Source organism: Rana temporaria, chromosome 9 (genome assembly GCF_905171775.1).
Source record: "Rana temporaria chromosome 9, aRanTem1.1, whole genome shotgun sequence".
NCBI lineage: Eukaryota > Metazoa > Chordata > Amphibia > Anura > Ranidae > Rana > Rana temporaria.
In genome coordinates this window covers 51065524-51089484 of record NC_053497.1, presented here as the reverse complement: position 1 = coordinate 51089484, position 23961 = coordinate 51065524, and the positions used below count along the sequence as shown (strand labels likewise).

General features: G+C 42.1%; 1 protein-coding gene across 1 annotated transcript in view; it reads left to right on the top strand.

The window, feature by feature from the left end:
* The window catches only part of LOC120914549 (mucin-2-like), a 36640-nt gene extending 21219 nt beyond the window's left edge, over positions 1 to 15421 (top strand). Inside the window, exons 4-8 of the mRNA XM_040325226.1 lie at positions 4210 to 4362; positions 5437 to 5510; positions 6099 to 9162; positions 10666 to 10733; positions 14222 to 15421. Of these exons, the coding sequence (XP_040181160.1) occupies positions 4210 to 4362; positions 5437 to 5510; positions 6099 to 9162; positions 10666 to 10733; positions 14222 to 14422 (3560 nt within the window). The 3' untranslated portion in view covers positions 14423 to 15421. The remainder of the gene's footprint in view (positions 1 to 4209; positions 4363 to 5436; positions 5511 to 6098; positions 9163 to 10665; positions 10734 to 14221) is intronic.
* Positions 15422 to 23961: the final 8540 nt, after the last annotated feature.

The following is a 23961-nucleotide window of genomic DNA, read 5'->3' as shown; positions in this document are numbered from 1 at the left end:
CCGATACGTATTCTTCTATATATTTTTGGTAAAAAAAAAAAAAAATCGCAATAAGCGTTTATTGATTGGTTTGCGCAAAAGTTATAGCACCTACAAAATAGGGGATAGATTTATGATTTATTTTTTACTAGTAATGGCGGCAATCTGCGATTTTTGTCAGGCCTGCGATATTGCGGCAGACACATCGGACACTTTTGACACTTTTTTGGAACCATTCACATTTACACAGCGAACAGTGCTATAGTAATGCACTGATTACTGTATAAATGTGACTGTCAGGGACAGGGTTAACACTAGGGGGCGAGGAAGGGGTTAAATGTATTCCCTGGGAGTGATTTTTACTGTGGGGGGAGGGGAATGACTGGGGGAGGTGACCGATCTGTGTCCCTATGTACAAGGGACACAGCATCAGTCTCCTCTCTCCCTACACACAGAGCTCCACGTCCCTGCTCTGTCACTGCCAATCGCGGGTACTTGGCGGACATCGCGGCTGCCAGGCACGCGCATCTCAGCGATGCGCCGGGCACAGTTTTTCCCCACTGCGCACCCCCACTGGCACACGCGGGGAATGCAAATAAAAGGACGTCCAGGGATGTCCACCCGGCAGTTGAGAGCCGCGCTGTGGACATCTTTCATTTACAGTGCGGGTCTCAAGTGGTTAAAGGGGTTGTAAACCCTTGTGTTTTTTCACCTTAATGCATCCTATGCATTAGGGTGAAAAAACACCTTGCTGTGTCCGGCCCCCTATCCCCCACATTTTACTTATGGCACGGCTGGGCAGAGAAACGTATATTTACGTCACTTTAAAATTCCCACCGTGAGTTCTGTGACCGTGCCCGCGAGACACGCGGACTCCATGTCTGCCGGTGTCCCTCGATCAGGTCACAGAGCTGCAGAACGGGGAGAGGCAAGTGTAAACAAGCATCTCCCCGTTCTGCCTAGTGACACTGTCACTGATCATCTGCTCCCTCTCATCGGGAACAGCGATCAGTGACGTGTCACTCGTAGCCACGCCCCCTAACAGTTATAATTACTCCCTAGGACACACTTAACCCCTTCAGCACCACCTAGTGGTTAACCCCTTCACTGCCAATGTCATTTTTACAGAAAAGTTTGTTTTTTTATAGATTTTTTGGGGGATATTTCTTATAGCAAAAAGTAAAAAATATTGTTTTTTTTTTCAAAATTGTTGCTCTATTTTTGTTTATAACACAAAAAATAAAAACCGCAGAGGTGATCAAATACCACCAAAAGAATGCTCTATTTGTGGGAAAAAAAGGACGCCAATTTTGTTTGGGAGCCACGTCGCACGACTGCGCAATTGTCAGTTAAAACGACGCAGTGCCGAATCGCAAAAAAGTCCTCTGGTCTTTGGCCAGCAAAATGGTTCGGGGCTTAAAGGGGTTGTAAAGGTTCGTTTTTTTATTTTCTAAATAGGTTCCTTTAATGCAAGTGCATTGTTGGTTCACTTACCTTTTCCTTCGATTTCATTTCTAAATGTTTTTTTTCTTTGTCTGAATTTCTTACTTCCTGTTCCTCCTCAGTTAGCTGTTCTGGTTGAGTAACCCCCATGGATGTTGGGGGCAAGCTTACTGAGGAGAAACAGGAAGTGAGAAATTCAGACAAAGAAAAAAAACATTTAGAAGGGAAATGGAAGGAAAAGGTAAGTGAACCAACAATGCACTAGCTTAGGCCCCTTTCCCACTGAGAAGTTAAAAAAAAAAAAAAAATAGCGCCTAAATACCGCCTGAAAAACTCCTGCCCAGCCTTCTCAATGTAAAAACCCGAGGGCTTTCACACTGAGGCGATGCGCTGGCAGGAGAGAAAAAAATCTCCTGCCAGCAGCATCTTTGGAGCGGTGAGAGGTGCCGCGTGTATACCGCTCCTTCCCATTTAAAACAATGGGAAACCGCGGTAATACCGCCCGCAATGCGCCTCTGCAGAGGTGCATTGCGGGCGGTATTAACCCTTTATCGTCCGCTAGCGGGGGTTAATACCGCACCGATAGCGGCCGAATCCCGCGGCAATTCCCCCCCAGTGTGAAAGGGGCCTTAAAGGAACCTATTTAGAAAATAAAAAACAAAGCTTTGCAACCCCTTTAAGTGGTTAATGTACGCAAGTATTTATTTTATAGGACCCCTTTTTGTTGTGCATGGGGTCCACTTTTCTTTTAACAGAGACTCAGAGAAGTGAAGTATACAGTCAACTTTCAAGCATCTAGTGATATCAGAGAGCTCTAATTAACCGCTTAAGCCCCGGACCATTATGCAGGTAAAGGGCCTGGCCCCTTTTTGCGATTCGGCACTGCGTTGATTTGGCAACTGACAATTGCGCAGTCGTGCGACATGGCTCCCAAACAAAATTGGCGTCCTTTTTTTCCCCAAAAATAGAGCTTTCTTTTGGTGGTATTTGATGACCTCTGCAGGTTTTATTTTTTGCGCTATAAACAAAAATAGAGCAACAATTTTTAAAAAAATGCAATATGTTGTACCTTTTGCTATAATAAATATCCCCCAAAAAAATAATAAAAAAAACATTTTTTCCTCAATTTAGGCCGATACGTATTCTTCTACATAATTTTGGTAAAAGAACGCAATAAGTGGTTATTGATTGGTTTGCACAAAAGTTATAGGCCCAAAGTTATATGTTTAAGTGTATTCTCAAACTGAGATACACTTAAACACGCCTAAGATACGATGGCCTGCGCCGTCGTATCGTAGGGTGCAATATTTACGCTGGCTGCTAGGTGGCGCTTTCATTGCGGTCGGCGTAGAATATGCAAATGAGTCGTTACGCCGATTCATGAACGTACGCTTGCCCCTCGCAGTAAATTTACGCCGTTTTCGTAAGAGATACGCAGCGTAAAGATAAACATGCCCCCTAGGTGGCGTATCCAATGTTAAGTATGGCCGTCGTTCCCACGTTGCAATTTGAAAATTTTACGTTGTTTGCGTAACTCGTCCGTGAATGGGGCTGGACGCCATTTACGTTCACGTCGAAACCAATGACGTCCTTGCAACGTCATTTAGCACAATGCACGTCGGGAAATTTTAGGGACGGCGCATGTGCAGTACGTTCGGCGCGGGAACACGCCTAATTTAAATGATCCACGCCCTCTACCCGGATTATTTGAATTAGGCGGGCTTGCGCCAGGGGATTTACGCTACGCCGCTGCAACTTTACAGGCAAGTGCTTTGAGAATCAAGCACTTGCCCGTAAAACTTGCGGCGGCGTAACGTAAATGTCATACGTTACGCCGCCGCAGTTTTGCGCGAGTGTACGTGAATCTGGCCCATAGCGTCTACAAAATAGAGGATAGTTTTATGGCATTTTTATTAATATTTATTTGTTACTAGTTATGGTGGCGATCAGCGATTTTTATTGTGACTGCGACATTATGGCGGACACAACGGACACTTTTGACACTATTTTGGGACCATTGTCATTTTCACAGCGAAAAGTGCTATAAAAATGCACTCTTGCTGTGAAAACGACACTGGCAGTGAAGGCGATAACCTGTAGGGGGCGCTGAAGGGGTTATGTGTTTCCTAGGGAGTGCTTACTACTGTGTGGGGGCGTGGCTTTGCATGTGACGTCACTGATCGTCGTTTCCTATAAGAGGGAACAGAGGATCAGTGGCAGTCACACTAGGAAGCATGGGGAAAGGTTTGTTTACACTTACCTCTCCCCGTTCTTTAGCTCTGTGACCCGAACGTGGGACCCCGGCGGCGATCGGGTTTGCGGGTCCCACGGGCGCGATCACGGAGCACATGACCATACCTAAACGTGTTTTTATTTATCTGAGGATACAAATACTTTGCAGGTTTTAGTTTTTCCAGAACACCAAATGCCGGTTACATGGAAATCATCGGAATTGTGAAGCAGATCTTCTGGTGAAGCTTCACCTTGTTGTGGGATTTTCTCCCCCCTGATAGTGAGAACTGGTAAAATAAATACTATTGGGTGGGACGTGATAAACACGCTCCTTATCTACTCCACCTGTACAGAATAAATATTGTGTTATGGAAGTCATTTTATTTTCATTTAGACCCCTTTCACACTGAGGCTAGCAGCCGAAATCACGGCTAAAAATAGCGGCGCTTTACCACCGACGCCTCCACTGCCCCAGTGTGAAAGGGGCCGGAAAAACAATTTCTATTATTTAAAGATATTCTTCAGCCCAAACTAATCCTACTATAATTATTACAGGTGCGACAACTACTGAAGCTACTACTACAGCGACAACTACTGAAGCTACTACTACAGCAGCTACAACTGCAGCGCCAGTTACTACCACTGCAGCTCTGACTACCACTGAAATACCAACTACTACTATTGCTCCTACTACTGCAGTGTCAGCCAGTACTGAACCCCCTACTACTACAATTCTGCCAACTACCACACCGGAAACTACTACTTTGGCACCAACAAGTACTGAACCCCCCACTACTACAATTCTGCCAACTACCACACTGGAAACTACTACTTTGGCACCAACAAGTACTGAACCCCCTACTACTACAATTCTGCCAACTACCACACCGGAAACTACTACTTTGGCACCAACAAGTACTGAACCCCCCACTACTACAATTCTGCCAACTACAACACCGGAAACTACTACTTTGGCACCAACAAGTACTGAACCCCCTACTACTACAATTCTGCCAACTACCACACTGGGAACTACTACTTTGGCACCAACAAGTACTGAACCCCCCACTACTACAAATCTGCCAACTACCACACCGGTAATTACTACTTTGGCACCAACAAGTACTGAACCCCCCACTACTACAATTCTGCCAACTACCACACCGGAAACTACTACTTTGGCACCAACAAGTACTGAACCCCCCACTACTACAATTCTGCCAACTACCACACCGGAAACTACTACTTTGGCACCAACAAGTACTGAACCCCCCACTACTACAATTCTGCCAACTACCACACAGCAAACTACTACTTTGGCACCAACAAGTACTGAACCCCCCACTACTACAAATCTGCCAACTACCACACCGGTAACTACTACTTTGGCACCAACAAGTACTGAACCCCCTACTACTACAATTCTGCCAACTACAACACCGGAAACTACTACTTTGGCACCAACAAGTACTGAACCCCCTACTACTACAATTCTGCCAACTACCACACTGGAAACTACTACTTTGGCACCAACAAGTACTGAACCACCCACTACTACAAATCTGCCAACTACCACACCGGTAACTACTACTTTGGCACCAACAAGTACTGAACCCCCCACTACTACAATTCTGCCAACTACCACACCGGAAACTACTACTTTGGCACCAACAAGTACTGAACCCCCCACTACTACAATTCTGCCAACTACCACACTGGAAACTACTACTTTGGCACCAACAAGTACTGAACCCCCTACTACTACAATTCTGCCAACTACCACACTGGAAACTACTACTTTGGCACCAACAAGTACTGAACCCCCCACTACTACAAATCTGCCAACTACCACACCGGTAACTACTACTTTGGCACCAACAAGTACTGAACCCCCTACTACTACAATTCTGCCAACTACCACACAGGTAACTACTACTTTGGCACCAACAAGTATTGAACCCCCCACTACTACAATTCTGCCAACTACAACACAGGAAACTACTACTTTGGCACCAACAAGTACTGAACCCCTCACTACTACAATTCTGCCAACTACCACACTGGAAACTACTACTTTGGCACCAACAAGTACTGAACCCCCCACTACTACAAATCTGCCAACTACCACACCGGTAACTACTACTTTGGCACCAACAAGTACTACTGAACCCCCCACTACTACAATTTTGCCAACTACCACACAGCAATCTACTACTTTGGCACCAACAAGTACTACTGAACCCCCCACTACTACAATTCTGCCAATTACCACACAGCAAACTACTACTTTGGCACCAACAAGTACTGAACCCCCCACTACTACAATTTTGCCAACTACCACACAGCAATCTACTACTTTGGCACCAACAAGTACTACTGAACTCCCTACTACTACAAGTACTACTGAACCCCCCACTACTACAATTCTGTCAACTACCACACAGGAAACTACTACTTTGGCACCAACAAGTACTACTGAACCCTCCACTACTACAATTCTGCCAACTACCACACAGCAAACTACTACATTAGCACCAAGTACTACTGAAACCCCCACTACTACAACGCTTCCAACTACCACACAGCAAACTACTACTTTGGCACCAACAAGTACTACTGAACCCCCCACTACTACAGTTCTGCCAACTACCACACAGCAAACTACTACTTTGGCACCAACAAGTACTACCGAACCCCCCACTACTACAATGCTGCCAACTACCACACAGCAAACTACTACTTTGGCACCAAGTACTACTGAATCCGCTACTACTACAATGCTGCCAACTACCACACAGCAAACTACTACTTTAGCACAAACAAGTACTACTGAATCCCCTACTACTACAATGCTGCCAACTACCACACAGCAAACTACTACTTTGGCATCAACAAGTACTACCGAATCCCCCACTACTACAATGCTGCCAACTACCACACAGCAAACTACTACTTTGGCACCAAGTACTACTGAACCCCCCACTACTACAACGCTTCCAACTACCACACAGCAAACTACTACTTTGGCACCAACAAGTACTACTGAACTCCCTACTACTACAATTCTGCCAACTACCACACAGCAAACTACTACTTTGGCACCAACAAGTACTACCGAACCCCCCACTACTACAATGCTGCCAACTACCACACAGCAAACTACTACTTTGGCACCAAGTACTACTGAATCCCCTACTACTACAATGCTGCCAACTACCACACAGCAAACTACTACTTTAGCACCAACAAGTACTACTGAATCTCCTACTACTACAATTCTGCCAACTATCACACAGCAAACTACTACTTTGGCATCAACAAGTACTACTGAATCCCCTACTACTACTACAATGCTGCCAACTACCACACAGCAAACTACTACTTTGGCACCAAGTACTACTGAACCCCCTACTACTACAATGCTGCAAACTACCACACAGCAAACTACTACTTTGGCACCAACAAGTACTACTGAAGCCCCAACAACCACGCCAACTCCTACTACTACTACAGCACCAACTACTACTGTTGCTTTTACTACTACTGCAGTGCCAACCAGTACTGAATCCCCTAGTACTACAATACTACCAATTTCTGTAGCTCTTCTAACAACTACAACACCAACTACTTCTGTTGTTGCCACAACTACTGCACTGCAAACTAGTACTGAAACACTTACCACTACAATTCTGCCAACCACCGCACAGCAAACTACTACTTTGGCCTCAACAAGTACTACTAAAGCCCCAACTACTATTCCTACTACAACAACACCAACTACTACTGTTTCTTCTACTTCTTCAGTGTTAGCCAGTACTGAACCCCCTACTACTACAATGCTGCCAACTACCACACAGCAAACTACTACCTTGGCACCAACAAGTACTACTGAAGCCCCAACAACCACACCAACTCCTACTACAACAAGTACTACTGAAGCATCAACTACCATGGCAACTCCTACTACTACCACAACAACTACAACTATCCTTCCAACTACTGCTGCAGTGCCAACCAGTACTGAAACACTCACTACTACAATTCCAACAAGTACCACACAGCAAACTACTTCTGTGATTTCAACCTCTACTACTACTAAAGCCTTGACTACTACAACAGCTCCTACTACTACTACAATACCAACTCCTACTACTATTCCAACTACAACTTCAACAACCACTACAGCAGAGTCTACTACATCACAAACTAATACTGTAGCCCCAAGTACTACAGCAAATCCTACTTCTACTGCAGTTTCAACAACTGCTGAAGCCCTAACTACTACAACATTGCCAACTACCAGTATAACTGGTCTTTCTACTCCTTTGGCTTCATCTACTACTTCTACTGTCACTACAACTTTAGCACCAACTACTACTGCAGGTACAACTTCTACTGCATCAACTGCTAATGCAGCAGCTACAACAACAGCAACTCCAATTAGTACTACTACTTCAACAACCACTACATCAACTACTACTGAATCTCCAACTACTACTGCAGTTCCCTCTTCCACAACAGTTTTAACTACAATTGTTGTCCCTACCACTACTGCAACATCACCAACTACCACTTTAACTGTTACCACTACTCCTTTGGCTTCATCTACTCCTTCTACCTCTACTACACCTTCATCACCAACTAATACTGCAGAAACAACTTCTGTTGCTTTAACTACTTCTGCAATTTCTGCAACTACCAGTACATTAGTAACTACTACTACTGCAGTTTCAACCAGCACTGAATCCCTAACTACTACAACACCACCAACTACTATTATAACTGCTACTACCACTCCTTTTATTTCAACTACTTCCACTGCTTTTACAACCACTTCAGCACCAACTACTACTGCAGGTATAACATCTGCTGCTTCAACTACATCTGCAGCTACAACAACAGCAACTCCAATTAGTACCACAACTTCAACAACCACTACATCAGCTACTACTGAGTTTCCAACTACTACTTCAGTTCCCTCTTCCACAACAGTATTAACTACAACTGTTATGCCTACCACTACTGCAATACCAACCACCACTGCAGGCCTAACTACTACAACACCACCAACTACCACATTAACTGTTACCACTACTAATTTGGCTTCATCTACTACTTCTAACCCCACTACAACCTCTGCACCAACTACTACTACAGAAACAACTTCTGTTGCTTTAACTACTTCTGCAAATCCTGCAACTACATTAACTCCAATTAGTACTACAACCACTACAGCAGCATCTACTACAGTCCCCACTACTCCAGCAAATCCCACCTCCAGTACATTAGTAACTACTACCACTGTCCCTACTACTACCACAGTTGGTGTATCTACATCATCTACAACATCCACAAGCTCTGGAGATAATGGAGGCTCTTCCTCTACTACAGCAACCACAACCACTGCATCTACAACAACTACAACTTCTGGAACCACCAGTACTACAACTACGTCTCCTACCAGCGGACAAGCAAATGGCGCTGCTGTATTATCTGACAGTACACAATGTAAGCAATTCCTCTATCAAAATATTAATTTGTGAATGGCTTATCCTAAATACACATCAACGTAGCAATTTCTAGAAGCCAGTTGTAGTTAATATTTCCCAATGCACAGGTACCATATACGGTATTTTATTTTACTTATTTTAAGGTGGAACTCGAGTCAAATCTCGAAAGGAGTGGGTATTGGTTGGAACTTATTGTTACCAATATTGAGAGTCACTTTCACTGCTGAGGGAGATTCTAAAGCAAATGGAGAATTCAAATTTAGCACCTCTTATGCCCTGTACACACGATCAGTTTTTCCGTCAGAATTCCGCTCAAGCTGTCTTGCATAAACACGTTCACACCAAATTCCGACCGCCAAAAACGCAGCGACGTACAACACGTACGACGAGCCGAGAAAAATTAAGTTCAATGCTTCCGAGCATGCGTCGACTTGATTCTGAGCATGCATGTTTTTTTCTCCGTCAGAGTTCCATACAGTTGAACGGAATTTTCAATAGAAATGTTTTCTTTTTTTCTGTTCTCTTTCTAAGTCCGTCGGAATTTCCGATGGAAAAAGTAGGATGGGGCATACACACGATGAAAAAATTCCATCTGACTTTTTTTATTGGAAATTCCGATCGTGTGTACGAGACATTACTAGTAAAGGAATCTTGTTGCTATGTTCATTGAACTATAATACTTACCATATAGTCACTGTAAAGGGAATGTATATTGGTTTTATACATATTTGCCTCTATATTTATTATGGTCTTTCTGGGTGGAGCTTTAAGCACATTGTCACATGATCATCTCTAGGCTTTTTGCCCTATTTTTGATAGAAATACTAATGTTTGTAAAATTCACATTTACACACAGGCAATAAAATCACTGCAATGACTCATCCCTTTTTAAATGGCTCATTGGGAGATTTTGGTGAGAGTCTACCTGCCTGAAGGGATATGATTATTATTTTACTATCTCTTTAGCTAACCCATAGTGCTTTGGGCATGTAAAAATGTTCCGGCCTTAAAAAACAAAACAAACAAAAAAAAAAACAGACCCTTATAGTGGCCATTTAAAGTTCAATTACAATTATGACCCCTTTCTCCCCTGAGTTAGTGCCCCGTTGATACCCTGATCTCATTTCACTCCTATTTGTGGCTCTAAAATACAATTAAAGTTTGTTAAACCTATACACTTTTCTGGTGATTCCAGGTGCCTCAAAATAGAGTTGAGGATTTGTCAAACAGGAAATAGTGTTGGCATGGGATATTGAGGGAAGTCCTTTCCATTAATTTCTACCATCCCCAGGAGATTCTGGGTCTTTCAATACCCCTACCTCCATTCACACATCAACATATATAAGTATGGTGTAATTGAGGGATTTCTACACTTCATCCTATAAACAATGCTCTCATTCGCTGTCAGATCTGTATAAAAATTGTACTCATATGTAGACTGATGACCTCCTGGGGGAAACCCAAACTTTAAACTATTTATTATTTGTATTCTTTCTTACAGTACCAATTTGGGCAATTATCTTGTTTGGTTTACTGGCTGCCGGAATGCTGGTGGGATTATTACTTGGGGTAAGTATTAAATTGGATACCTTTAGTAAAATCAGGTTTGATTAAGATTTTAGAAAAAATGTCAACCTCATAGAAATATATACTTTTTTATTTGAGGGTTTCTTTGCTGTGCAAACAGAAGGCTAGAGACAGAAGAGCAACACCGCTGTATTCCTTTACACTAAAACAGAAAGTCAGGTTAAAATTATGTTATATAATGTAAGAGGACTGAATTCTCCGGAAAAAAGACATATGGTACTAAGAGAACTGGAAAGATATGCTGTAGAGATTGTTTTTTTTACAGGAAACACATATATCCTTGGATTCAAATATAAGAATGTATTCACGAGCTATCCCAACCTGGTACTATGGGAACTCCCCAAATAAAAGGGCAAAAGGAGTCGCTATTGGAATAGGGAAAAACATACGTTTTGAGATGGAGGAAAGGAAAGTAGACCCAGAAGGCCGTTTTTTATTCCTGAAAGGGACCCTACAGGGAATAAAGTATACGTTGGTAAATGTTTACTGTCCCAATAAATACCCAAAAAGATACTTTAAAGGGATCCTAGAAGCCATAGAGGAGCTTAAACAAGGGCATTTGATTGTCGCAGGAGATTTAAACTTCTCGATGGATCATGGCCTTGACAGTACATCTGGTGCACCAATGAGAGAAACTAAACAATTGAAACAGATTAGAAAAAAAATGTATACTAACCAGCTACTAGACATATGGCGAATAGCAAACCCAAGTAAAAAAGATTATACATTTCACTCATCGGTACATGATATGTACACAAGATTGGATTACATTTTGGTCGACCATGCAATCTTGGAGTCTGTAGTCGAAACCACAATAGAAAAAATAACAATCTCAGACCATGCCCCGGTAAAAGTAAAAATCACATTCAAGGATAGAATGAAAGGGACATGGAGGTTAAAGATAGAAGATGTAGAAGTGACCAATAATTTAATAAAAGAAATCGAACAATTTTTTTGTATAAACAATACTCCGGATGTCACAAAGACTACAATCTGGGAAGCCCATAAGGCCTATGTTAGAGGTAAATTAATTTCAATAGGGGCAGCAAAAAAAAAAAAAGAAAGGGAAATTAACATGAAACGAACAATAAGGGAACTAAACGACCTTCACTTGCAATGCATATTTGTCTTTACGAAATCAACCCCTTTATAATTTGTTAGCAGCTTACTTTGTTCTCAGCCTAAGCTGCCTCTCTATCTGCAGTGGAAGAAACACAAAAATGTAGGGCCATATATAAACTAAATGTAAACTCATACTACTGAAATTACTACAAGCAAATTTCTTATGTGTGTGGAATATTTAGAGGGTAGTCCACTCAGAAATATTTTAGCAGCTGGTAGGTGCTGAAGAATTAAACCACTTGACAAGTTCTGATGTCTCTCAGGGACATTATGAGGGGTTCCCACTATGCATGTCGGCATGGATTGTTTTCCTTGCTTACTTATTTACTTTACATGTTGGTGAATGCACCAGGGGTAATAAAACATGCAAAGATGGGTGGGAACACACAAATATCCCAGGTTGACAGGAGCGAAGTCTATAATTAGGAAGGTAGGCCTCACTGTTGAATGATCTAGACATACTGTATAAAAATACAAAGATTGACTCAGCCCAGAAGACTTTACATGTTACTTAAAGTTTTAGTTAACTTAAAAAAAAATGGATCCTGCTGCCTTAACCACTTAAGTACCACCCCACACACATATACTGTGACAGGGGGGCCCTTAAGCGCAAAATCATGTGCCTGTACATGATTTCTTTCCAGGGCTCTGGTTGTGATTGGAGACAATGGGAGCCAATCAGTGGGTCTGGCGGCCGCAACAGCTGCCGGATTCGCTGATCGTTCACAGGAGAGGCAGAACAGCAGCCTGCCTATGTAAACAAGGCAGACCGCCATTCTGTGAGGGAGGAAAATGGAGATCTTGTGTTTCTGTTAAGCTTCCTCAAGTCACAGCATCCCCCTCAGTTAAAAAGTACTCCCTAGGAGCACACTTAACCCTTTGATCACCCCTGATGTTAACCCCTTTCCTGCCAGTGTCATTTATACAGTGACCGTGCTTTTTTTTTTTAGCATTGATCACTCTAATGGTGTCACTGGTCCCCAAAAAGTGTCACTTGGTGTCAGATTTGTCCGCCGCAAATGTCGCAATCCCTCTAAAAATCGCTGATCGCTGCCATTACTAGTAAAAACAATAAAAAAATTAAAAGTTCATAAATCTATCCCATAGTTTGTAGATGCTATAACTTTTGTGCAAACCAAACACTTAACACTTATTAGGATATTTTTTTTTAGCAAAAACATGTAGCAGAACACATATTGGCCTAAATTGATGAAGAATATAGATTTTTTTTTTTTTTTCCATTTAAGTTTTTTATTGGAATTTTTGTACATACAAAAGAATGTCATACATCATCGAAACAAGTAATCATACTAGAGTGTAGGACACAGTCACATGGTAACATTAGTTTTACAGCTTGAAGATATCTCGGATGCATGGCAAAACACAACAGATTAGTCGGCATCCTCAAACAGGTCTTTTTATTTTTTTTTATTTGATATGTATTATAGCAGAAAGTAAAATATATTGTTTTTTTTTTTTCCAAATTTTTGGCATTTTTCTTTATAGCGCAAAAAATTTAAACCGCAGAGGTGATCAAATACCACCAAAAGAAAGATCTATTTGTGGGAAAAAAAAGGACATACATTTTATTTGGGTACAGCTTTGCACGATTCGCGCAATTGTTAGTTAAAGCAACTCAGTACAGTTTTGCACAAAGTGGCCTGGTCAGGAAGGGGGCTGAAGTGGTTAAAGCATGTTATACAGCACATTGCTTGTGCTGTGTAATTTGGTCTTCTCTATAACCTAAAAAACCTGGTTGATCCTGCGATTTTCTGTCCTCCCCCTGTAAACTGACCACAGTATATCATGGCTGACACCGGGCACAGTTTTTCGCGCCTCCGTCATCCGCTGCTATCTGCAGCTCTCCTGTTTCTCCTGTGTCCTCTCTCCCCCTTTCCCTCCCTGCCTGTCAGCTCTTACTAGCGCTGCACTGCTCTCCTCCCCACTGCTACAAAACTATTTTATTCTTATACCATCCCCTCTGTTAGATAACAACCTGTCTCCTAGTGCCTGTGCTTTTTAAAAACAAATCTAAATTTCTACCTGTTATCACAGTGCCTCTTGGCTCTCTCCTCCTCTCCTTCCCGGAGAGGAAAGAGTCGGGAGTCTTATGAGCACTGGGAGGCACTGTGAAATCAAGCACAGGCACTAGGACACAGGTTGTTATCGAACAGAGGGGATGGTATAAAGATCAGATAGTGGCTTAACAACCACTTTAAGAACCAATTTTAAGAGAAAGACCCTTTAAATCATAAATCTTAGAAATGCAGCATGATTTGATGGTCATTCATTTACTATTTACTTATTTTGGTACCAAAGTTAAAAATCTATACTTTCTTTTTATACAGCTTGCGGGTTGTGCTCATTATATCATATACAGAGTGGGGAGCTACCCAAGCTACTCTACACACTATGGACAGTGGAGTCCTTCAAATCAACTAACAGACCCAGAAGGGGGAGTAATACAACGGGAAAGAACTTGCTTTCCAAGACCAGAAGTCCAAAGAGATGACATTGAAATGTATGGAAGACCAAACCAGTGTGCCTAGACTACAAAGCACCCACCAACAACGCAGTTATGTTTCTTACAAGATATTTATTCTCAAATGCATGAACCTCTCAATTGCAGACACAACCTTGTCTAGAGTACTGACACCCTATGGGTTGGTACAGCTGAAAATAAAAACAGAAGCTCATTGGTTACCAGATTTTGTACATTCCTGTTTTAGTAAATCAACCCCACTGTGTTTATAAGAGGCTTGATAAACCAGACTGGTCTGAAAGAACTGGGGTTGTAGCTTTTTAAATGCTCTAGTTTGTTGACAGTGTGAGGATGTTTTGAACTGCATTACGTAATAACTATAGAAATTATTTACTGTAATTTCTGTTAACCAAATGTAGGATGGTAACAAGACAGTTTTGCTGTGATTTTTGACTTGACAGTACTTGATAGTACTTCAAAAGGAACCATTTTGATCAGTCTAACCTGTAACCTCCGAACTGTAAACTAGACTTCTGGTTTGCATACTAGGTTGAGGTCTGTGACTTTGGAAAAGGGATCAGTGGATCAGTGGCTTATAGCATAAGCATGCAGTCAAATGCATTGCAATTTAATTATAATTAAATATTTTTATGTTTAAATGTGTTTATATTTATTAGCCTTTTTAGAAGGAGCCAATTTATAACGCAGTTTATATAGCTGACATACCACTGTGGTTGAATGTATTGCAAATAAATTATGCTGAATTATTTATATGCTAAATGTGTTCATATTTATTAAACTAAGGGGTCTATTTATAAAGCAGTTGTATGTCCTAACTATTTATTCATACTCCTGCACATGTATAAAGCATTGATGTGTGTTTGTTAGATGCAAGGACTCTGAAGAAGGTGAAGTCTCACTATGATAAATGAAAAAAGTGTGCCAGGTGGCAGAGAAAACCTGACACGTTATACCACCTATCAGCATATGTTCTCCAAACAAATAAATGTATTTATTTAGACACTGGCCCATATTCTCTCTAAAAATCCGCGGGCTGCGCTTAAGGCACTTACACTCCGCTGTCCCAACTTACAGGAGCAGGTGTTGTATTCCCCAAACACTTGCTCCATAAGTTGGGACGGCGGAGTGTAAATGCCCCGGCGTAGCCTGGCGGATCTCCAAGGGGGCGGCTTGTATTCAAATTAAGCGCGCCCCCGATTCTAATGAACTGCGCATGCGCCGGGCTTCAAAAAGCCCAGTGCGCATGCTCCAGTTCTCGGCGGAAAACGTCAATGACGCCGACGTGTGCGTCATTGACGTAAAGTCGTATTCAAGAACGACTTACGGAAACGACGTACCCGACGAAAAAAACACGACGCGGACCCGACGCCATCCGTAACATGGCCTACGTGGGACTTGCGGAAATTTACTCCTCATATAGCAGGACTAAATTTCCGCTTACGCAAACGACGTTAGCGACGGTTACGCGACGCGAACTCGTTCGGGAATCGGCGTAGAAGGATCATTTGCATACGCAAATGAGTCCTTCACGTAAATGCCATCTAGCGGCGGCCGGCGTCATTACATTTAAGATCCGCCAGTGTAAGTGACTTACAGATGGCGGATCTTAAGTGTATCTATGCGAAAATGATTCTAAGAATCAGTCGCATAGATACACGGGCCAAAAAAGGGAGTTACGATGGAGTATCCTGAGATACTCCATCGTAACTTCTATGAGAATATGGCCCAATGTATTTATTTAATTTATGAATAAAACATAAAATTCCTGTGCATTGTGAAGTATTTGCAGCGATGTTCTGCAGTTTGTGGAGTGGACATACCACAGCACCTTTTAAATAAGCCCCTGAATGTAGTATTATGTAAATAGCTAGATTTCTAACAAAAGAAGAATTTTATTTTCTCAACATTATTAGTATATTTATATAAATCTCTCTATTGCTTTATATTAAAACAAGTACGTGTTAAATTATGTGTTTTGTGGTTTGTAATAAAGATGCCAAATGCACTTTTCTGTTGTTGAATGCACAGTCTATTAATGTACGTAAATGTTGGCACCAAAGTTCATCTGGTCAATTTCATTCTAATTTGATAGTGTTTGAAAGCTGAACCCCATACATAGGCGTACACAGGGGGTGTGCCAGGTATGCCTGGGCACACCCTAATCACTCTGTGTGGTGCAGATTCTTTATTCTGCCCAGGCTTCCCCCATTGTTGTGCGCAAGCCACCGCAATGCTACCGGCTTCCCCCCTCTCCGATGTTTCAGGATGGAGAGTGCAGGAAGGGGATAATCAAGATGTCCTTTACCAGCCCCTTCCTTTATTAAATGATTACACTGAACACACTCACTCAATGTGTTGACTGTATCTTGACTGTAGAACGCATGGTTACCATGAGTGAGAGAGTGTCAGTAGTACTATAAGACAGTGGTCACCAACCCTGTCCTCAGTGCCCACTTAACAGGACAGGTTTGCAAGATAACTGAAATACATGACAGGTGATATCATTTGCTGCTCAGTGATTGCAGTATTCTAGTCTGCATCTCCCCAAGGTGATACTTAAAATCTGGCCTGTTAGTGGGCCCTGAGGACAGGGTTGACGACTACTGGTATAAGCCATTCAGGCTTTATATTGCATAGTACTGTCCATCTGAAACGTAGTGCTTCTTGAGAGTAGGACAGAACAGATTGCTGTCCTTTCCTTGTCTAATCACAGGTTATGACCAATCCTAGACCAGGCTGTATTGCTCAATTGCAGTGTAGCAATCAGGGGAGGCTCAACAAGCAAAAATATGGATATGAACTTGGGCAAGGAAGCCTGCATAATAAAACCACTAGAATAGAATTACAAAGTTTTTGTCAGGTAAATCTGTTGACATAATAAATATAAATTTCAGCTGTGCATTTAGCTGTTTGCCTGGAGCTCAGCATTGATGTTGTAGGGATTCAAAAAATCTAGAGCCTAGGGCAAGCATGGTATGTGGGACTTCAAACATGACATTACAATGCTCAGAGTAGCCCTGCAGTCAGTCTACGAGAAGTTTTCCATTTAAAAGTATTTCAATAGTGTTATCACTGTCGTAATATGTTTATAAAAACTCAAGCACACGTTATTAAAATGTAGTCTAGGTGCTCTGGGCTTGATAAAATTACAAATTAATATAGAACTCTAGTAGACTTGTAGATCGAAGATTAATTAAATAATAAATTGTTGCCTTTTATGCCGATTTGATCCTGCAGTCAAGCACTGTATGTGCCTAGACCTATATAACACACATATATATATATATATATATATATATATATATCGGTACCCCCATAGGGGCTGCTGGTGATTGTGGTTCATCTCCCACCCTGCACAGCCAAGCACATGATTCTCCAGACACACTTCAGTCAAGAAAAAGTCTTTGTACTTTGTTTATGTGTTTATGAGGTACTAATGGAAAGCCCACTTGAATGAAGATATCAAAATGCAGGTACTAACTATATACACCTCTGGCATATACAACCTCTCCCCTTCACCTCCAGCACATACACGGTGACGTCATGAGGGGCGGGTCACCTGATGACATCACCAGGTGACCCCACACCATGCCTATATAAGTCGTTGCGCACCGTGCACACGGCATTGTAGCGGGAGAGAGCGTCAAGTCAACATCGGAAGAAGAGCGGAGGGAAGAGGATGACAGAGAAGACCGGGCAAGAGCTAGCAAAAATTATTGCCGTGGAGTTCCCCCTAATTATTGGGGGATCAAAGTCGTGTCCCTGGTCATCGAAGTCGTACTTCAAGTCGTAGGGCAAAGTCGGATGACTGTCTTGTCAAAATCGCGGTCACAAAGTCGCCTAAGGCCCCTTTCACACTACCGCGACTTCAAAGTCGCGCTATTTTTCCCCGATTTCACGGCCACGATTTTGACGTGATTTTAGCTGCAATTTCAGGGAATGCCTGTGTAACTCGCATCAAAGTTTGACCAAAGTAGTGAAGGGACTACTTTGAAGCCGGCACGACTTGATGTCGTACTAATATTAATGGTTGTCATTGGAAATCATTGGGAATGACTTGTAATGCGACTGTGCAGTCACAAGTCGCAAGACAAGTCGTACAAGTGTGAAAGGGGCCTAAGGCTGGGTTCACACCAGTACTACAGGACTGTTGTATGACTGTCATCCTATTTTACCGTGCTACATTTGTTCTACATCTCTCCTACATCGGTCCTGCATCCATCCAAGTTGAATGAACAAGATATGATTTTGCTCATACTTTTTGATAGTACGACTTGTCCTTTGACCAATTGAAACAATCCCAGAGTGACAATAATTCCTTATACAGCTGCTGTAATCACCATGTAGGATGTCACAAGTCGGATGCTTAGGACGAGGATCCTACTTTGATCCGACTTCAATGATATTCAATGGGCTGAAGTAGGATCAAAGTCGGACGAAAGTAGCACAGGGAGCATCTTCAAAGTCGGACTGACTTGTGTCTGACCAGTTAAGACGGCTCTCATAGGGAAACATTGATTTTCACACGTCATGCGACATGAGCTCCCAATGTCGGAATGTTTGTCGTACAAGTGTGACCCCAGCCTAAAACCAGTAAGCTGATGATTTCTATGCAGAGCTGCTCCAGATTTTGCAGTCTCCAGTTTAAGTAAATCAACCCCACAGTCTTTATGCTATGCAACATTATAGCAGAGTAGAATTTATAAAAATCATTTGAACGGTAAAACATTCCTTTAGCCCCTCGTTCACACCAGTGCAGCTTTGAAATTGCGCTACTTCAGCGCGATTTCAAAAACGCAATTTAGTGCGATTTTCACTGACAATTCCATTGTGGCTTGCAACTTCTTACAACAGAAGTCTATGCAAGTGGCAATGAAATTGGTAAAAAGCAGGGCTGAAATCGGTAAAAGGTAGGGCAGGAACATTTTTCATAATCGCTGCGACATGACTTGCGGAGATATGAACGGTTCCATTGCCAGTAATGGGGATGCAACTTGCCAATGCAATTTGGAACTCTCTAATCGCATAACAAGTCGCACCGGTATGAACAGGGGCTTAACATCTGTTTCTACTGTGTACATATCTTTTTTTGTGAATGTTGTATGTTAAACAACATTAAAGGGTCACTAAAGGAATTTTTTTTTTTTAGCTAAATAGCTTCCTTTACCTTACTGCAGTCCTGGTTTCATGTCCTCATTGTTCGTTATTGCTCTGATGTTGCTGTAAATCCTCTCTGTTCTGGACACTTCCTGGTTGTCTGTTTCCTGATCACCACAGTACTGGGAGATTTCTCACTGTGGTCACTAATCAAGGAGGTGTGATTACTGTTTGTAAAACGAAACTGGATTGGTGCTGAGGGGTTTTAGACAAAGCATCGCTGCCCTCTATTGGCTCTTTGTCTCTGTACATCAGAGAACCAGGAAACAACAGCAAAAACTAAACTAAACAGCAGGTACATTATATAATTGTTTTTTATCTATTTTTAATCATTTTTAACCACTTCCTTACTGGGCAATTAAACCCCCTTCCTAACCAGAGGACTTTTTGCGATTCGGCACTGCGTCGCTTTAACTGACAATTGCGCGGTCGAGCAAAGTGGCTCCCAAACAAAATTGACGTCCTTTTTCCCCCACAAATAGAGCTTTCTTTTGGTGGTATTTGATCACCTCTGCGGTTTTTATTTTTTGCGCTATAAACAAAAATAGAGCGACAATTTTGAAAAAAAAAATAATATTTTTTACTTGTTGCTAAAAAATAAATAGCTCAATTTTTTTTTTCTCAGTCTAGGCCGATACGTATTTTACATATTTTTGGTAAAAAAAAAAAAAAAAATCGCAATAAACGAATGGTTTGCGCAAAAGTTAGAGCGCCTACAAAATAGGGGACAGAATTATTATTATTTTTTTTACTAGTAATGGCGGCGATCTGTGATTTTTATCGGTACTGCGACATTATGGCGGACACATCGGACACTTTTGACACATTTTTGGCACCATTCACATTTATACTGCAATCAGTGCTATAAATATGCACTAATTACTGTATAAATGTGACTGGCATTGAAGGGGTTAACACTAGGGGGTGAGGGAGGGGTTAAATGTGTACCTTAGTGAGTGTTACTAACTGTGGGGGAAGGGGGCTGACTGGTGGAGGTGACCGATCTGTGTCCCTATGTACAAGAGACAAAGATCGGTCTCCTCTCTCCCTGACAGGACATGGATCTGTGTGTCTGTAACCACCGATCGCGGGAGCCCGGCGGACATCGCGGCCGACAGGCACGCACATCGGCATCCCAGTGATGCGGCGGGCGCACGCGTCCCCCAGTGGCCAGGAGGAGCCGAGGCCGTATAAAGACAGCCACTCGGAGAAGTAGAACCACCCTGCGGCCGTACAAAGTCGTACGGCCGTCAGGAAGTGGTTAAAAGGAATCAGTTAACTATTATGTCTCTATACCCTGTAAACAGTAATTTCAGCAAAAAATATTTTTTCCTTTAGTGACCCTTTAACATGTTGGTAGAATGGAATGGAAAAAAAAATGTTGAGTACAAATTTGACAGGGGTTCTGAATAATTGCTGGACTAAGACATAAGACTTGTTGTCTGTGGAAAGCATCCAATCAAAAAGAATCCTGTTACAGAAATATATAATTATTGCTGTCTATCACGGTATATTTCTGAGACGAGAATGACGGGTGTCAGCTGTATGTAAAAGCATAAAAAAAGAAAATAATTTTTTTTTTACAATCCCTCCTGTTTGTTCTGAGAGGTGCGAACTAAAAGGAAAACATAAGTCAGCATAAAAAAAAACGATTTAATCTGTTTAGATGGATGGTGCACAAATGAGTACATCAATCTCTGCGCTGACTCAGGGGAAGGATTTGTGGTCGATAAACACAGCAGGTTGCTAGAAGAAAGCCTTAAAGTGGAAATAAACCTCTGCATAAAAAAATTAAAAAAATGGCCCCCGGGAGCTTTACACTATAATGTGCTGGTATGCACCGCATATGAGCACATTATGGCAGATTTACCTGACAAACGATCCCCCGTCAGTGCTCTCGGCGGTACTTTCATCTTTTCCTGGTCTTCCTTCCAGGTTCGGATTCTTCGTCCACTTGATTGGCCAAGCTGCGATGATGTCACTCCCACCCACACATGCATGAGGGATTCATATCATCACAGCACATAACAGTGACATAAATGTACACTGAGCTGAGCATGCAGTGTTCATAAGCACTAAAAGGCAGGGAGGAGAGTTTATGACAGAACAGACAAAAACGGGTTTCTTCTGTCATAAAAATCTTACGTGTGCTTTATTTTTTATTTTTAGGTTCCTTCAGAATGTATCAGTTTACATGGATGAGACAAACCACTTAACACTAAAGGGGCGATAAAAATGATCAGCTTTTGCTTATTCATGTAAAACCATTATTCCAAAAGAAAAAGAAAACTGTTTGCTTTAACCACTTAAGCCCTGGACCATTATGCAGCCAAAGGACCAGGCCACTTTTTGCGATTCGGCACTGCGTGGCTTTAACTCACAATTGCGCGGTCGTGCGACGTGGCTCCCAAACAAAATTGACGTGCTTTTTTTCCCATAAATAGAGTTTTCTTTTGGTGGTATTTGATCACCTCTGCCGTTTTTATTTTTTTGCGCTATAAACAAAAATAGAGCGACAATTTTGAAAAAAATTCAATATTTTGTACTTTTTGCTATAATAAATATCCCCCAAAAATATATATATGAAAAAAAAAATCCTCCATTTAGGCCGATACGTATTGTTCTACATATTTTTGGTAAAAAAGAAATCACAATAAGCATTTATTATTTGGTTTGCGCAAAAGTTATAGCATCTACAAAATAGGGGATAGTTTTATGGCATTTTTATTAATATATATTTTTTTTACTACTAATGGTGGCGATCAGCGATTTTTATCGTGACTGCGACATTATGGCGGACACATTGGACACTTTTGACACATTTTTGGGACCATTGTCATTATTACAGCGATCAGTGCTATAAAAATGCACTAATTACTGTGAAAAAAACAGGGGGCGCTGTAGGGGTTAAGTGTTCCCTAGTGTGTGATTCTTACTGTAGGGGGCGTGGCTGGGCGTGTGACATCACTGATCGTCGTTCCCTATGACAGGGAACAGATGATCACTGACAAGCCACTAGGAAGAACGGGGAAAGGTTTGTTTACACTTACCTCTCCCCGTTCTTCAGCTCTGTGACTCGATCGCGTGACACCAGCGGCGATCGGGTCCACAGGTCCCGCAGGCGCGGTCACGGAGCTTTGGCCGGCAGCACGCTTGCGTCCCACGGCTGGGCTTCTTAAAGGGGACGTACCTGTACGCCCTTGTGCCCAGCCGTGCCATTCTGCCGACGTATATCGGCGTGTGGCGGTCCTCAAGTGGTTAACTGCTTATAAAGTATTGATCTGGAGTTTGTCTTCAATTTGTTAGTGTATCTACAGTGCATCCAGAAAGTATTCACAACAGCCTTATTCCAAAAATGGATTAAATCCATTATTCTCCTCAAAATTCTACAAACAATATCGCATAATGAAAAAGTGAGAGAAGTTTGTTTGATATCTTTGCTGATTTATTAAAAATAGAAAATGGAAAAATCCCATTTACATGAGTATTCACAGCCTTTGCCATGACATTCAAAATTTAGCTCAGGGGCATCCTGTTTCCACTGATTATCCTTGAGATGTTTCTACAACTTGATTTGAGTCCACCTATGGTAAATTCAGTTGATTGGACATGATTTGGAAAGACACACACCTATCTATATAAGGTCCCACAGTTAACGGTGCATGTCAGAGCACAAACCAAGCCATAAAGTCCAAGGCATTGTCTGTATAACTCTGAGACAGGATGGTATTGACGCACAGATCTGGGGAAGGGTACAGAAATATGTCTGCAACATTGAAGGTGCCAATGAGCACAGTGGCCTCCATCATCCATAAATGGAAGAAGTTTAAAACCACCAGGACTCTTTCTAGATTGGGCCGCTCGGCCAAACTGAGCAATCGGGGGTGAAGGGCATTTGTCAGGGAGGTGACCAAGAACCCGATGATCACTCTGACAGAGCTCCAGCATTTCTCTGTGAAGAGAGGAAAACATTCCAGGAGAACAACCATCTCTGCAGAACTCCACCAGGCCTCTATGGTAGAGTGGCCAAACCGAAGCCACTCCTCAGTAGAAGGCACATGAAAGCCCACCTGGAGTTTGCCAAAAGGCACCTGAAGAACTCCCGGACCATGAGAGACAAAATTATCTGGTCTGATGAAACAAAGATTTAACTCTTTGGCCTGAATGACAAGCCTCATGTCTGTAGGAAAACAGACACCACTCATCACCTGGTCAATACCATTCCTACAGTGAAGCATGGTGGTGGCAGTATCATGCTGTGGGGATGTTTTTCAGTGGCAGGAACTGGGATACCAGTCAGGATCGATGAAAAGATGAATGCAGCAATGTACAGAGATAAAGTGCCAATGCTAATACTGGATCAAAGTGCAAATGTGCAATAAATTGTGAAATGATAACCCAAACTGTACAGAAACTGTGCATAAAGTT